At 52.1% G+C, this 16292-nt stretch overlaps 1 protein-coding gene across 1 annotated transcript; it reads right to left on the bottom strand.

Moving 5' to 3' along the window:
- Nucleotides 1-11061: 11061 nt before the first annotated feature.
- SIX2 (SIX homeobox 2) lies at nt 11062-15533 on the bottom strand. The gene is made up of 2 exons (XM_086878392.1): nt 14882-15533; nt 11062-12259 (listed from the first exon to the last, which is right to left on the bottom strand). Exons 1-2 carry the CDS (start codon nt 15439-15441, stop codon nt 11956-11958), a joined length of 864 nt encoding a protein of 287 aa, XP_086734518.1. The 5' UTR covers nt 15442-15533; the 3' UTR covers nt 11062-11955.
- Between the last annotated feature and the right edge of the window lie 759 nt (nt 15534-16292).

Below are 16292 nucleotides of genomic sequence, written 5' to 3'. Positions count from 1 at the left end.
AACTTACTTGTTTGTAAATGACAGAAGAAAATTATGAAATATCAGCGCCGCCTATCTGCTCCTACACAGTGATTTTGTTTCTGGTTGAATGTAACCAGAGACTAGATACTGTTGCCACAAAGTTAAAAGCTGAGATTAATTGCCATTATGCCATAAATAAATGCTGAGTTCTCTAAGCTCTATCTGGCTTCTGTACCCACTGCTTCCCCTCTGGTCTTCCCCAGCCAGTACTGATGCACCAGCTGGAGATGCCAGTGATTTGCACCTGAACGGGAAGCACTGGGACAAGCAAACACAGTCAGTATTTGGGAAATACACACAAATGTACAAACTCTTCCCACCAACCCAGCTTTATTCACTCTTTGGACAGCAGGGATTTGCAAGAAATGAGGAAACATTAATTATGACAATGTCTCTTCTGGACATACATAAACACAAGCAGATTTTGCAGATGAAGTGTCAGAGAGTGCTGGTGGCAGTGGGTCCATTCGCTGGCATCAGTGGATAAAACCCAACCACACATTTGCACCTCTCTGTTGCCCCCTCTCCTCACCTCCCTGGGCTCTGCTCTGGTTGCTGGGTCACTGATGGTGCTGCAGTGCTGACTCGCCGACACCGTTTAATTTCTGCATGACACAACAAATAGGCCTCTGAGATTCCTTTATAGTGCCACAGATAGACATAAACAAATGCTCCAAACAGATGTAATCAAACACAGATGTGATCTGAAGAGTCCCAGGCGGGCTCTGGGGTCCAGCCAAACTATACAGAGCACAGAGTGATGGCAAGCTGGAAATGAAGCAAGGGGCTCACCTTTCCCCCCTGCTGAAGCTGGCTGAGCAGAGAGAGATAGGTATGGCAGATACAAACATGCGCCAGCTGCTGGGGGACACCTGGGGCCAGCCAGGCTGCAGGAGGGGCCCATCATCCTGCAGTAGTGCCTGCCCCTACCCGGTGCTGGATGCATTGTTGTCCTTGGAGAATCTGGTAGTAGATGACTTCATCAAAGTCAGCTGTTTTCATTACCAGAATCTACCCAAACAGCTTGGTCTTCTAAAGAGACCCTGACTTGTTCCTTTTAGTCAGTGGTGAGTAGCAAGGGGGGAATGAGTTTGCTATAACTTGCAGAGGGCATTAAAGCCATTCCTACTCACATAAAACCACTTATCCTGGGGCATATTCATTGAAGAGAGTTTGGGGAGATTGCAAAGTGAAGAAAGTAGGGGAGTTAATACCAGAAATTAAGATTGGGGAGGATGGGTCTTTCTTTTCATGTCATCGTGTCTGGTGCTGTTCCAGTGACTCCCTGAATTTCCTTATACATTTGCTGGAGGGTTAAGGGAAAGACAGGTCAGAGGGCAAACAGTGACAAAAATAATGGGTTTGTGTAAGAGTGGTAACACCTAGAGCAAGTCCCAAACTGGAGGTGAGTACCTGGGGGGAGGGCTGGGGGGGCGGAGGGGAGGTGGCTCTCTCCCTGGGGTAGAGAGCTGGGTCATTTCAAGGGAATTTTTGCCAAAGAATTTCTTCATTTAGGACCCTAGAATATGGGGGTGGAAAAGCCTTCGAGATGCAGTTATCTAAGCAAAGGCAATGTGCATTTCTACGAGAGAGAATTAATCACTTCTGAAATTGACTCATGCTATGGGCTTGATCCAAAGTCCATGGAAAAACTCTGACTGACTTCACAGCTCCTTGGGGTGTAGGTGGGAACTTTGCCACTGTCTTCAAAAAAGAACGGGGCCAGGCTTTAGCCCTTGGCTAAAAAGCCAGTCAAGGAAAAGACACAAATCCTTTTCAAATACTTTAGAAATAATTTATTATTTGAATTTCTGTAGCTATACTGTTATTAATAGCATTAAACACCCATGAATCTATGTTTTAAAGCATATTGTACCAATAGAAATTGTGCACATATCCGCTTACATGTTTGTTGGACACAAGTCACTTAATAGAAAAAGTAGTCATAAAGATTGAAAGTAACATGTTAAATAGCACCTTTGAGTCCTTTAGTATAAACTGTTTTCTGGTTAGTGCAAATCACCACTTTTCAGAATAGCTGTTTTATTTAATTTTTCTGACAGAAAGGACTGGGTGACAGTAGCTACAATTCCAGCAGACCAGGCAGGTGGGGATTTTTTAAAAAGCTTATACTAATAAATTGAAGACAATACGAAGAGTATTAATGGGAAATATAAAATTTCCATTTGTTGAAGTCCGTATCACCTGCAGAAAAAGAAAATCGAATTTTAACAAGCTCTCTATGTAAAAAGCTTGTAAGACATTTAAATGGTTGAAAAGTTTTGGAGAAGCCTTTCGAAATGAAGTAGTGGTTTTAAATTTGGATTTAGATTAATATGCAGTGCATACACACAGTAAGATTTTTAGAAAGAGGCTATGATTATGTTCACGATTAAGCGAGCAAAGAAAAAAATAGATTGAGATTTTCAACACTTTCTGAGATTTTTTTTCTATGTCCCGTTTCTTTAATTTCTTTTAGATTTTCCATATCTAAAAATAGGTGACACCAAACTAAACTGGTTTTGACCCGAGCTGCCCTTGTCACCAAAACTGTCCTCGGAAAGTACTGACTTTCACCGCTTTCCACACTCATCTCGGGATGATTTGAGCATGTGGATTGCGTTCAAGAATGCCCTGTAAATATAAACAGCTATTACTACTGGACTACATTTAATGACAAAAATGTGCTAATGCGGCGCTGACGACATTCGCCTTTGAATTACATTCCTTATAAGGGCGATGCTGCTCGTCCCGGCCGGGCGAGCTGCGGGGCGGCCCATGCCGCACTCCCTCACCACCCTCTCATCTTTGTCGCAGTAAAAGAACCTAAAGCAAAGGTGTGTGCCCCCACCCTCCGAGGGTCCCCCCTGCAGGTGTGTCCCCCTGTAGGGACGCTCACCCACGGTGCCTTACGGTCGGTAACGTGAAACACCGGGAAACGCGAGAGCGAACCCACCTCTCACCCTAGGACTCTTGCTCCTCCGAGCTGCGAAGAAATAATAAAATGTTTTTGGAAAATAACAGCGACAAGGATAACAATAACAATAATAATAACAAAAAAAAGAAACCCCCGGCCCCTCGCCGCGGCAGGACCGAGAAGAGCAGCTCGGGCAGCGCCCAGGGGTGTGCAGCCGCCTCGGTCCTGTCCTTGCCTCGGCCAGCTCGCAGGGCAGAGCGAGGCGCTGGATGGTCTTCCCGGGAAGGTTTTGGGGTCAAAAGCCCTGGTCTCGCTTGGCAGCCCCCACCCCGAAGGCCGAGAGGGACAAGGAAGGGCTGGTAAGGGCCCTCCGGTCCAGCTCCCGGGACCGCTGCAAGGGAAGCACCCGCCTACCGAAGAACTGCTTTTAATTAGGCGCGTTAATGACCTTCTCCTCGGCCAAGGGAGGCGAGTCAAGTGCTTTTGCACTCCTGGCCACCTCCTGCCTTCAATGACGGCTTTGCCCTATCTGTTCTTAATGTTGCGGCAACAGAAGGGTTAAAAAAGCCCCCGAAGCCCCGGTGGCCGGAGGGGGCCCCGCGATCCCCAGCGATCCCCGATGGTCCCACCGGCAGCGGGCTGCGGCAGAGCGGGGCCACGGGTGGGCCTCTGTGCCCCACGTCTTTCCCTGTCACCCCACACCGCCTCAGGGCCCGGATCCCGCTCTTTCTGTCTCTCACGCCACCCAAAATGACAGAGAGGGACAACTGGTTTGTTCTTCAGTTTTCACGTTTCGAGGCAAAATTTCACTTTTCCCGGCGTTAACAGTTCCTTTCCCCCGTTTCTACGTCTTCTGTGAGGGAAAAAGAAAAATCCCGGCTCGGCCCCATGGCCGGCCCAAGGCAGACGGGCGGGTTACGGCAAGGCGGCCGCCGCGGCTCGGGGCTGACGGTCCCCTCAGGAGGAGCGCCGCGGTGCCCCCGCCCATGTCCCCCGGCCCAGCCCGGCCCCTGGCCCGGGCACGGCGGTGTTCGCCCTGCCACCGAGCGCCGGAGCTAGAGCTTGTCCGTGCTGCCTGCGCAGCACACTTTCGGAAGGTGCCCAGGGCTTGAGGGGCGAGTGGGGAGCCCGCACCGAGGCGGGTTAAGCGGGAGCACGGCAGCTGCCGGGACCTGGCCCCGCCAACATCAAACCGGCACGTGGAGCTTTGTCGGCTCCATTGGCCCCTCTGAGGGGGCATCTTTCGAGAACTGCAAAGAAAATACTGTCTTGCAGTCGCTGTAATCCACGGTTTTCATTTACTATTATTCAATCAGGATTTATCTCTGTTTTTTTAGGAGGCTACTTTTCCAGGGCTGTTACTTGATACTGATCCATTAAATCATTCCAGCTGAGAGATTAAATGTATGATTTGCAACCAGCTGGATTTCTTAAATGGTGTCTTCGCCTCCCTTCAGAGTATGAGCAGACCCTACGAGAAAACACTTTGCTTTGGCATGGAAACTCGCACATTTGCCCGAAAATTACCACACGGAGTTCATTCAATGCCAACAGTATTCTCTTCCTTTCTCTTCACTGGATTAGATTTTCCCCAGCCATAAAATGACTCCAAAAGCGAGATACCATCGAAATGGCAACACATGCCAAGCGAGTGGGTAGGCAGCAGGCTCAAGCCTTCCCTCGTTCTCACACCCCGCCGTTCTCTGCGTCTCTCAAGGCTGCCCTGGCTCCAGCGAGCCCGTTCAAGCAGCGCTGGCCCCGGGGAGGGGGAGTCGGGGCTCCCCTGGGCTTACGGGGGGCTGGGATCCCGCCACCACGCAACCCTCGGGACCGCTCGCAGCGGCGTTCTGTGTCCTCGCAGGGTGGCGGGGGTCAAGGGCAGGCTGGTGAGACTACGGACCCCGGACAGAGGTCCCCGCTGTGCCCCAGCGGGGTGATGCGGAGGAAGGAGTCACCCCTTCCCACCGACACTAGTCCAGGTAATAAATACACTTGATTTAAGGTAATTACGGGAGAGCGACTGGCCGCCCTCCACCTAAGGATGGTGGAGGGCATGTCGGAGACCGGCCACCAGATGTGGAAAACGCTGTCGCTTTGGCTATGCCAGTCTCGCCCGAAAAAAAAAAAAAAAGAAAAAAAAAAGAAAAAGAAAAAAAGAGAGAGAATAAAAAATGACCCCTCAAAGCTGAAAGGGATCCGAGGCTTTTCTCCGATCGAAACGACACCGTAGAGACACCATACCCTTGGGGAGTTGCCGCACCTACGGGGGAAGAAAACATTTTCTGGGTACGTTCGGGGAGACAGAACGGGATCTGCACACAGGCGCCGCAGCAGCAGAGCCCCGTGTCAGTCAGCGACTCCTCTTCCCCCTGACCGCCTCGGTTTCTGATAAAAGCGCCAGCGAGGTGGGACAATCCACTAATTCGGGGAAGCAGAGAGGCGACCTGCCGCGGCACAAACTCCAGTCCCACGCCTCTCTCTCCACGGCTACCCCTGGGGCCCGCACCGCCCTGTTCCGCGCCACACTCAGAGCTGCAAACACGTCTCTGCCCCACGTCTGGTTTCATTTGGTTCAGGGAGGTTTCCTAAGCGTCCTGGCTTTCTAGCTGTAGGTATTTTTGTTGGGAGTGCTCTCGACACGCTCTTAAGAACGGTGTCCCAAGCGGTTCGTAATTTTTCAATGTCCCCTCATTTCCCCTGCTCCAGCCGTGGACCCGCTCGCTGCGCGGTGCATTGCGCTGCGGATGCTCGCCCCGAGCACTGGGCTCGCGGGGAACCGAATATCTCACGGTAAGGAGAGAATCCCAGCCGTGCCTGGCCCCGCAGCAGCCGGGGAGCCCTGTTCACCGGCTCCAGGAGCCTGAGAGCCCCCTTCACCGGCTCCAGGAGCCCCTGTGACCAGGGGAGGCCGTGCCCTTGCCCCGCTCCCCCGGCTTTGGCGGTGGGCGGCGAAGCGGAGCGGGCCAGGAGAACAGGGCAGATCCCGCTCCTGCCCCGTACGTGCCCCGATTGTGGGGAACAGCCGGCACGGACAGCCCCGGCAGCCGCTTGGTTCCGCGGCATCCGGGGATACGGATGAAGGGTCAGAGTGATGCTGCTCGGTTGTCGGGTCGGGCCTTCCTCGAGGATGTCACAACCTCAGTCTCTGGTAGTGCCCCGTCACGCAGCTCTCCAGTGACAGAACGGGGACCATATTCAGGCACTTTGGAATAAACGCATGACGCTGAACCAGAGGTGCTCAGTCACCTGCACCCCTCGCGGCAGGACTCCAGGTGTGCAGGGACAGATGTCTCACCCACGGCTGACTGACTGGCCGTGCACCTTCGCCACGTCCTTGTGAAGGACAGCGTGTCCACCCGCTGCCGGGGAGGCCACTTCCCCCCGGGGCACCTGTCGCCGGCGTTTCCGAAGCACCGGGCAAAAGCCGGGCCTCGCAGCGGGGAGAACAGATGCTCACCTTCCGGAGAAGGTGGGAAAGAAAGGGAAAAAAAGTGGGGAGTGGGATCAGATATCCCGTCAGAGCCTGCCCGCTCTGTGTTCAGCTCCGTAGGTAGGGTAGTCGGGGCTCGGGGTTCGGAGCGATGAAACCTTTACCGCTGAAGTGCTCTCTGATCTAGTTCCCTGCTCTCTCCCTCCACCTCCAGCACGTCTACATCTCTTTGGAGCGGCGCGGCTGCGAGTACCTCTGCCCAGACCCAAACTCCCGCACAACTAGAAATCGCTCTTCCTATATGATTTATTGGAATTTGCCCAACTTCGCAAAAAACTGTAGACTTGATAAAGTCCCTTTTTAAAACTCTTCGCACACCCCGGGTTTTTTTCTTCCTCCCTGTTGCCAGCCAGGCTTGCCTGGGTTGACACCCAGACGAGCTCCTGACAGTCACTTTTCAGACTGACATGGTCGTCTCACACTCGTTAGCTCCAAATGCTACCTCGGTTTTCACGCTGCAGTCTATTTTTGGAGAGCAGGGCAGCGCAAATGAATATTTCTGCTGAAGGTAGCTTTCAACGGATTCTTTACAAAATCTATTCCCCCTTCCTCCCTCCCACCCCCTGGGTACACACGCACCATACCGAGGTTTGCATTTTTCATGGCGGGACAAGTAAGTCTATAAAAGGCATGTTTGTTTTTCCTGGCTGTTTCAAATATGTATTTCCTGGAGGACTTCGTATCTGATGGGGTCATCAGAAGCACATATGCGATTTTCATCTTTCCAAGTGATTTTTCCTTTCCTACCTTTCCTTACATTTTACCTGTCTGTCCACCTTATTTTTCACTAAACTAGACATTCCGTCCCTGACTCTTGGTTAGGTCCCAATTTGTTTCGGTGTGTCTGACTGGGTGTTCTTGGTTTTGTTTATTTGTGTTTTGTTTTTGACGTTGTTTGATTGTTTGGTTTTTTTTGGGGGGGGGGGAGGGGGGAGTGGGGGAGTTTTTAAAAGTAGGTTTTTTTTTTTCCTACGCAGCTTGGGCTGGTGTTGATTTGCCAGCCAGCTGCACACCGGGACTCTGCATAAAGGCGGATCTGATATTTAGAGCAGGAGATTGAGCGTTCTTACTCAAACCCGAAAAAAACCAAAGTCACACTAATAAACACCCCCCACCTCCTGTTTATTTTAATGGTAAAGAGATGGACCTCCCGAGAAAGGAGGCGCCTCCTCGGTGCATGGAGGGGAAGCTTTGAGCACCGCTCCCCGCAGCAAAATAGGAAGAAGGTTATCCCGCAGCCCAGCTCTGAGGTTTATGTATTTTTTCCAAATCCCAGAGCTACTCTCCTTCAGACAAAACCCTCACCTTTTCCTTGTGTACTGAAGCACTGAAAGTTCCCTTCAGTATATTTTTCTTGGCTGCCTGAGCCTCAGCGTTTTGATTCACTAAGCAGAAGTTAAAGAACTCTGCAGCAAGGGCCAGTGCCCAGTGTTTTCATCGCCACCCCCCTACATTATTTGTCATGCTCAAGTGAGGGTTTGTTCAAGGCAAAAGCCTGCTCATACTGGGCTGCATTTGTTTCTCCTAAAGAAGGCAAGAGATTTTGTTTCCGGGTCTGGTAACAGGAGCCCCAGTGCCTTACACAAACATCGCTGGGCAGGCAGGGGCACTCCCAAGACTTTTCATTCCGGGGCTGCAGCAGGCCCCCTCAGACACACTGAGATGTTGGTTAGGCCCAGAGTGCTGCACCAGGTCTGGGGAGAAGAGGCAAAGTAGCTTTCTCCGGGGTAGATCAGAAAAATATGCCAAGTGGGCGATTTCTCCCGTGTAGATGATGTCGAGTGTCTCCAAAATAGCTTATATTATCCAAAGGAAAATGCAGCCACCCAGCCTTGTAGATAAGAATCCTGATTACCCCCAAGAGCCTGGAAAGGGCTCACAGATGGAACGTGTTCAACCAGCAAGCTCTGGCATATGGTCTCCTGTCCACAGGAAAGGCTCTTCCTCCTATAGACTTGCTACCTGTCCCCAGAAAAGTGCCGGGAATTGTGCCACATCTCCAGTAGCCTGTCGGGATGCTCTCTCGTCGCATCCATCAGTATTTCCCAATCAGAGTGACGAATTGCACCTTGTCAGGAAGGACGGAACTGTTTTCTATCTCAAGTGAGCTATTTCTCTCATGGCTGTCTTCGTCACATGTCTGTGAACGCTCAGACAATAAAATACAGCAGAAAAAAACCCCTCTGCCCCAGTACACGTGAATATTCAGCACCCTGTTATCTAAAGGAATTACTCCATTTACATTTTGGGACCTGCAAGTGCTGAATACATTGTGTAATTTGGTAAGATTTTATTTTGAAGTCAAACACTGCATACGTATATATTACATATACACATACATACATATATATATATATGGGTGTGTATGTATACGTAGGTATGCATGTGTGCATGCATATATGAGACAGACAGAAAGTGCGGTTCTTCCCAAATTGCCCAAGCTATAGGGGATGTGCTGTGCAGTTTGCCCGCCACGTCCTGGCCTCAGTCCGAGGGAAGCCAGCAGTAAAACCTGCCGGAACAGAACCGTCTTTTTATTTATACCCAAAACCGATGTGGGTACCCCAGGAACAACCAACCCTGAGATATGTCCCATGTAACCTAATGCTAGTGAATCATAACTAATCTGTTTAAAACCAAGGATTAGTCACATCAGTTTCGGCATATTCCTCTATCGGGAAATTTTTTTTGTGCGTGGAAAATTGGAAGGATTTGGTCTAATTTACCAGACATCAGTACTAAGGCAAGTACGGTCTGATAAAATGAGTTTTAACATGTTCGGGGTTTCAGGTTGCATTACACACATCCCATCTTTGAGCTGTGTGCATCCTTAATGCCAGATTGACCTGCAGAATTTTTTCTTATTGTATGATTTCTGTTTCTAACCATCTTTAAGTGGCTTCAGCGACTTGCCCTCTCTTAATTCATCCATATATAAGCGATCCTCACTGAAATGTACGTGTTTTCACAGATCCCATTCTCTCAAAGGGCCTTTCTCACCGTGTCAGCGCTTCATTTACTTTTCCCGGTTGAATTCTCCCTCCTCTGTGCAATATGACCTTTTATTAATCACGTAAACCCCATCCCGTTTTCACGCTGCCTCTTTAAATATTCTCCATCTTGACTTTACTCTTTCTCATTTTTTCCTTTCTCTAGCGGACAAAGCCTGAAGGCTTTATTAACCCAGACATTCTGTTTTCCTTCCCAAACTCATTTCTATCTACAAAAATATAAAATAATTAACTAGCCAGTTAATTAATTCTTTTCCATATTACACCACTGCGTGTGTTATTTTACGGGGAGCAGAGATCTTCTGTAGCTCTAGGTAGCAGTGGTTCATCTACTTGCAAAATGTTTATTTTAAAATAATTAAAATTCATAGCTAAAATTATTAGATGGCTCTCAATGGAAATAATAGGATCTTCTATTTAGACCCTAGTGCACGTAAGGCCCCACTGGTATGCTCCCACAGCGCAGGCATCAGCCACATCATCTCTGCTGCTGAAAAAAATCACCCCAAACCACAGAAGCGGGGGAAACATAAACCCGAATACACCACCTTGTCTCCGACAAAATATTGCATCCCGCTGCACCCCAGCATAACGAGAAAACTGGATTTATAACCGCGACTAAGGGAGAGCTTTTTTCCGGAGACCGAACCCCCCCATTACCGACATCCATACATTCCCTTCTACACACTTTCAGAGGGACCTCAGAGAAATGTGCTTTTAGCGGACACCCGCAAACGCGCAGAGGCGCTAATCCAGACCCAGATTACATCAAATTAGGGCACTGCCCACACAATACTCCCACTGATTGAAATTTCAGCCAGCATCTGAAACCCGGACATGATCTTTGCTGATCTACACATATTTCTATCCCGCTTGAAGTCATATCGTTTTCTCGGTTTATTTTTCACAAGAAAATAATTCTAAAGAAGATTTTAGAAGACCAGAAATGAAGTATGAAACCGTTTGCGAGTTCTGAGAACATTTTAAGCACTTAACACATTCGCCTTCTAGCAAAGCCGGACAGCGAAGGTGCAAGCTGCAAGAGTCCTGAGCTCTTTCAATGGGGCAGACTGGCACGCAACCTGCCTGTCTCTTTTGCCACTCGGTGCTTATAGAAAAGGAAATTAAAAAGAAAGAAAGAAAGGAAAAAGGAGTGGAATGAAGAAATCCCTTTCCCAGCATCCCGCAGGCGCCGGAAAGGCGTTTGCAGCACAAACACAGCCGTGCTGGACCCTCGGGTTGAGGTGGGAGCGGGGGGAAGAGCGGGCGGCTTTTTGCCGTGGCAGGACAGCGGGGCAGAAAAGCGCTCAGCCCGTACGGCCGCGCCGTCGGGGAGCAGGTGGGCGACCTCTCCGCTTCCCTCAGGGCCCGCACCGCCCGTCCTTCCCCGTGCCCTTGGCTCTCCGCTCCCGCAGGACGACTGCAGCTGCCCCCGGCGCTCAGAGCTTCCCCGGACCGGGCCGGCAAGGGCCCCGACGTGCCGGGCCAAGCGGGGCAGGGTGGCGGGGCTCTGACCGCCCGACACCGCCTTCCCCGGCGTCCCCACCAGGACTGCCCCTCTGCTCCGCTCAGGACTGAGCCCGAAAACACCCCGCGGGCCAGTGAAGCAGCCATACTCCGAGTTAGATTTCTAAATTTTATTATAAAATAAAAGCAGAAATATTTTCCAAAGAATGTATTCACATAATATAAACAATAAACAAAACTAAGGTGAGCGACTTGCGGTTGATACTGTCGTTTAGGTCTAAACTTGAGCAGCAATTCCTGTTTTCTTTTTAAAGCCCGCTCCAGCCCGCATTGCACACCGAGGGAAAATCTACCTCTGCCTTCCTTCGTGCCGGAGCCGGGCCATCACTTCCTTTCCCACCCAGCAAATGGCGAAAGCACCACATGGACAAGGCCAAAGAAGCTGTCTCTCTGCATAGCATCAGCTACAAGAAGGTTACAGAGTCTGCCTAGAGCGCGTGTTGCTGCTATATCTTGACTACAACTTTTGTATTTTTAGTTGAAATTGTACATCGTACATCTGCCACGGATACATAACTACAATAGAATAACGGGAGCGATGTGTAACTTTCAAACAGGCAAGAGCAGCCTTGCATTCCCCCTTTCTTCCCCACCCCCCGAAAAAAATAAAAATATTACAGTGTGCCTCTTCCCACACAGACCGGCCCGATCGAGTGACACCACTGAGGGATTTGTGAAGTTAAGGCTGAAACGAGCTGCTGCACCGATCAGCCTTACAGCCTGCCGTGGAAATCACGGCTCCTTTCCAACAGTCCTTACTCGCCTGAAAACGCCCGTAAGCAACCCTTAAGGCATTTCACAACATCAGCTACCCGCAGCGGAGTCCACTGCCTTGCAAACCTGCAGCCAGCCTGCTGCCAAAGGGCACAATACATCCATTAAGGTGTTTGTCATTGCTTTCCAAGTCCCTCGTAAGATTAAGGAAAAAAAAAAAAAAAAAAAAAAGAGTAAAGGAGGTCTGGCGCGAAGGAGGGAGCGTGTACATGGTTTTAAGAGCCCAGATCGACCAAGTTAGATGACATGGGGTTGAGAATGGAGTCCTGCAAGCTGTGGTGGTGCATGGAATCGGCGCTGGGCACGGGGATGGCGCTGGGGCCCTGGGGGTGGCCCAGGCTGTGAAGGGGCTGCAGCCCGGGATTGGAACTGAGCAGCAGCGCGGGGCTGGAGGAGGTGTGATCCGGGGTTCCTGACGGCGTCTTCTCGTCCTCTGAGCTCCCCAGAACTGTCTTATTCCCGTTCATTGACGCCGAGAGCGGATTGTGGCTGTTGGAGTTGGAATTCTCGTTGTTTTCCCTATAGGAAACACAAAAGAGGGAAGGAAATCACCATGTGGCCGTCGCTCCGGGGTGCGCACGGCGTGAGCGGGGGCGGCGGGGAGCCGGCTCCGGGGAGCAGCGAGCGGAGGGGAGTGCAGTAGGTTTAAAAACTCTGCCAACCTCCAAGGCCTCTTCATCTGGCACTTAGGTCTAAGGTCCGCTGAGCTTGTAAACTGTCTCCCACTAGCCCAGCGGAAAGCGTCACCTTGCCAAACTGTAATTTTCTGCATCCAAAGGGTTTGCACAGAGTGAGAAGGGGGAAGGGAGGGAGGGAGGAAGACATTATTAAAAAAAAAAAAAAAAACAAAAACAAAACACCAAAAGAACAACAACAAAAAAAACCAAAAAAAACAAAAACAAAAAAAACCCCCAAGAATTTAAACTTTAAAACTGAAGAGATTTTCAACCATGATTTCTTCCGAACAGGCCGAAGCCCGGCCAGCTGCAGGCAGGCAGGACGGCTCCGTGCAGCAGAACAGCCTCCCGGGCTCACATCAGGAGGGAAAGCCTTTTGCTCAAGTAACTGGTCGTGTTTTATTTTCCCTCGCCCTGGGCTTCAAGCTCAAAACATAGACCAATATGGACGATAAGGAAAGCAAACAGAGTTAACCCGCTGCTTTCCCCGACCCTCTCGGGAAATGCTCCTCACGCCCGCCGCTGCTCCTCCTCCGTTCCCTCCTGGGGTGGCGGGGGCGCAGCCAGGATGGCCCCGCACGGCTCCGCGGCGGGGGCAGCCGGCACCACCGCTGCGCCTGCCGACAAAGGCTCGGAAAGGCAGGACGTAGTTTCGAAATTCATCACCGGGTAAATACCGAGAAATCACTGGAGGCGGGCCAAGCCCTTGCAAATATATCTATATATTTATATATCTGCATATGGGGGTTTTATTTCGGAAATGTGAATAGCAAGGAGGGGTCGGGGATGCCGTCCAGGCAAGGCTTACACGGCCTCCACAGCCCTCGTAGAAATATTTTAGACACTGTTCTCCCTGAAATACTCAAGGCAGTGCAAGCCTATTTAAAAGCTTCTGCGGAAGTTTTGTAACACGCTATCTGGCAGAGAGGCCCTATCCTGCAGGATTTGGTCGAGAGATGTTAAGCTATTGCACTGACGGGTTTTCCTCACTAAGGGCCGCAGGATGTGGCTGGAGACACTTAGTGCCAAAAAAATAAAAATAGACAAGAAAGCTCTGTTTGAACAGGTTTCCTTGAGTGAATGGCAATCCCATGAACAGTCTGTTTTCCAACGCCTGGAGTGTAATATTAGGTTGAGTGTATTTTTCAATGTCAAAAATATTATTTGTCTCTGGAGACCTTTAAAATTTGATTCCCCGGGAAAAAAAAAAAAAAAAAAGAAGGAATGGAATAAGTGTAACCTTAATTTCCTTTGGATATTTGAAGGCGAGTCCCTGCTATCATCAATAAAAAGGATCTCTAACATCTCGTAAAACCAACGCTCGCGAAGATTTGAAAGAAAATTAAAGTGCTAGCACGGTTTCGGGAAATGAATAGAACAAATCTGTGCCCCAATCTGCCGGGCTGCACAGCAGCGAGGCCGCGGCGCTGCCCATTTCCAAAACACGGTTAGGAGAAACCAAAGATAGAATTCTCCTCGGAGGCACGGATTTAAAGGATTCTGATCCGCTAATTAACCGGCCAGATCACACGATCCTACGATTGCCTCTACAAACCGGGCAATTCAGTGAGCTAGTGAACGCGGTAAGAGGACCCTTTTTGCTTCTACGAACCATCTTCCTAAGGCACAGGGATTGCTGATGGAAAAGTCATCCCAAATAGCCGGGATTGTAGGCATTAACCTCTTCCCGGAGATTAATGGTCCCTTCACTCCACTTAACGTGAAAAACACAGATGCAGAATCATATTCGGCCTAAGAACATACACCTATTGACATGCGTTCATAAGCACCTTGCTGGGTAGCGAATAAGAAGTGCAATGTCATGAGCGAGGCAAGAAGTTGCTCTACTCTGTACTTTTCCAGGTTTCCTGCCGCACGCCAGGAGCCGAGGACAGAGGACATATTTGCTACTAACATTTAAACATTAAAAATTACACGAGTAGCCGGCTGCCCCCCGGCTGCCCCTTTCTGCGCCGGGATAACCCCCAGGAACACGCTCTGAGCTGTGCGGGGCACGGAGCCCTTGCCCTCGGGTCCCACCGCCGCCGGCCACTCCCGAGCGGCCGTGGACCCGCACGGGCACCCCCGGCCACGGCCCCTGGCTGGGCTCCACGCCGGGCTGCGGCGGGGAGGAGGCGGCAACGCTGCTTAACCAGGAGTCGTCGCAGGCCGTGTGAAGGGTCCCTGGCGGCAGGGGCTGCCCCGGGGCCGCCGAGCCAGCTGTGTGGACAGTGGGGTGTCGGCAGAGAACGGGTCTCGGCCGCCACTCCCGGGGCTACTTTTGGTGGACAGACGCCTTCACCGAGCGCCCGGCTCGCTCGCCTCTGGTTCTCGGGGCGCCCCCGAGGCGGAGAGCCCGTCCCCTCCCGGCGGGCCTTCCGCAGCCGGGGCCGGGCAGACAGAGAGGCCCGGGGTGAGCACCGGGGTCGGGGCCGGGCGCCGGGGGAGCAGTGGGGAGCCGTACCTTTCCTTGGCCTCGGCGGCGCGGTCCCGCTGCCGGCGGTTCTTGAACCAGTTGCTGACCTGGGTGGTGGTGAGACCGGTGGCCTCGGCCAGCTCCCTCTTCTCGCGGGGGGACGGGTAGGGGTTGTGGGCGTACCACTCTCGGAGGACGCTGCGGCTCTTCTCCTTGAAGCAGTAGCTGGTCTCCTCGCCGTCCCAGATGGAGCGGGGCAGCGGGAACTTGCGGCGCACCCGGTACTTGCCCACCGCCCCTAGGGGTCGCCCCCGCAGCTTCTCCGCCTCGATGTAGTGCGCCTTCAGCCAGAGCTGCTGCAGCTTGGGGTGGTTGTGCGCCGAGAACTGGTGGCTCTCCAGGATCTTGTAGAGCTCGCGGAAGTTGCCCCGGTGGAAGGCCACCACCGCCTTGGCCTTCAGGACGCTCTCGTTCTTGTGGAGGTGCTCGCAGGCAGGGAGGGACCAGAGGAACCGCCCCAGCCGCTCTATGTTGCCGCCTTGCTGGAGCACCTCGCAGACGCAGGCCACTTGCTCTTGGGTGAAGCCAAAAGTCGGGAGCATCGACATGGTGAGCCGTGCCGCGCCGCGTTCCCTACGGCCGCATAGAGGGGAGCGGCGCGGGGCGGCGGGCAGCGCCCGGCATGCGGGGCCGGCCCCGGGGCGGCGGCGCCCGGCGGGGCCCGCTTGGGCGTCACGGCCGGGCGCGGGGGGCCGCGGCCATCGGCGGCGCCCGGCCCCGGGGCGGTCGCGGGAGCCGGGTGAAAAATGCGAAGAGCGACGAAAAAAGTCTCGAGAGCCCGAGCGCCGGCGGCTTTCCCCCCCGGCCTCCGCCTCGTTTTTGTAAGTCCAAGTTGCGAGAGTAACTTCGTGCCTCTTTTGTCTCCTATCTGCAGCGCTCGCAGCGGCCGCGGCTCTCACACCCCCACCCCCCTCGGCCGCCGGTTTGGGATCTCCCTGCTTTCCCCCCACCCCCCACCGCCAGATCCCACATAATATAGTGGTAAAGCCCTGCTCACTCGCTCCTCTCCGTCTCGGAGTTTTCCCCTCTTTCTTTCTCTCTCTCTCTTTTTTTTTTTTTTTTTTTTTTTTTTTTTTTTTTTTTTAATAATATTATTCTAAGCTGGCATGAAAAGTGATTATCCGCGCTGTGATTGGTCCGGTTATCTGACCCGGGGACTGCCAGGAGAAGACAATAGTTTTAGTCAAATTATTTGCCATGGTGACGCTGTCAATCATGGGTAACCCGATCTGTTTTGAGGTGGCTCCCCGGCTGAGTTGACAGATTGCTCAGATCCACTCAGAGGCGGCCCCGCGAGCTGAGATATTAGCTAGCGAGGGAGAAATTTCCGTCGTGATTGAGGCTGCAGGCGCCCGTCGGGGGAGCGGGGGAGCGCGCAGCCCGGGCCCCTGCTCCTCGC

Source organism: Cyanistes caeruleus, chromosome 2 (genome assembly GCF_971803275.1).
Source record: "Cyanistes caeruleus chromosome 2, bCyaCae1.hap1.1, whole genome shotgun sequence".
Taxonomy (NCBI): domain Eukaryota; kingdom Metazoa; phylum Chordata; class Aves; order Passeriformes; family Paridae; genus Cyanistes; species Cyanistes caeruleus.
Note: the sequence above shows the minus strand (reverse complement) of the source record. Positions and strands in the feature narration are given on the sequence as shown.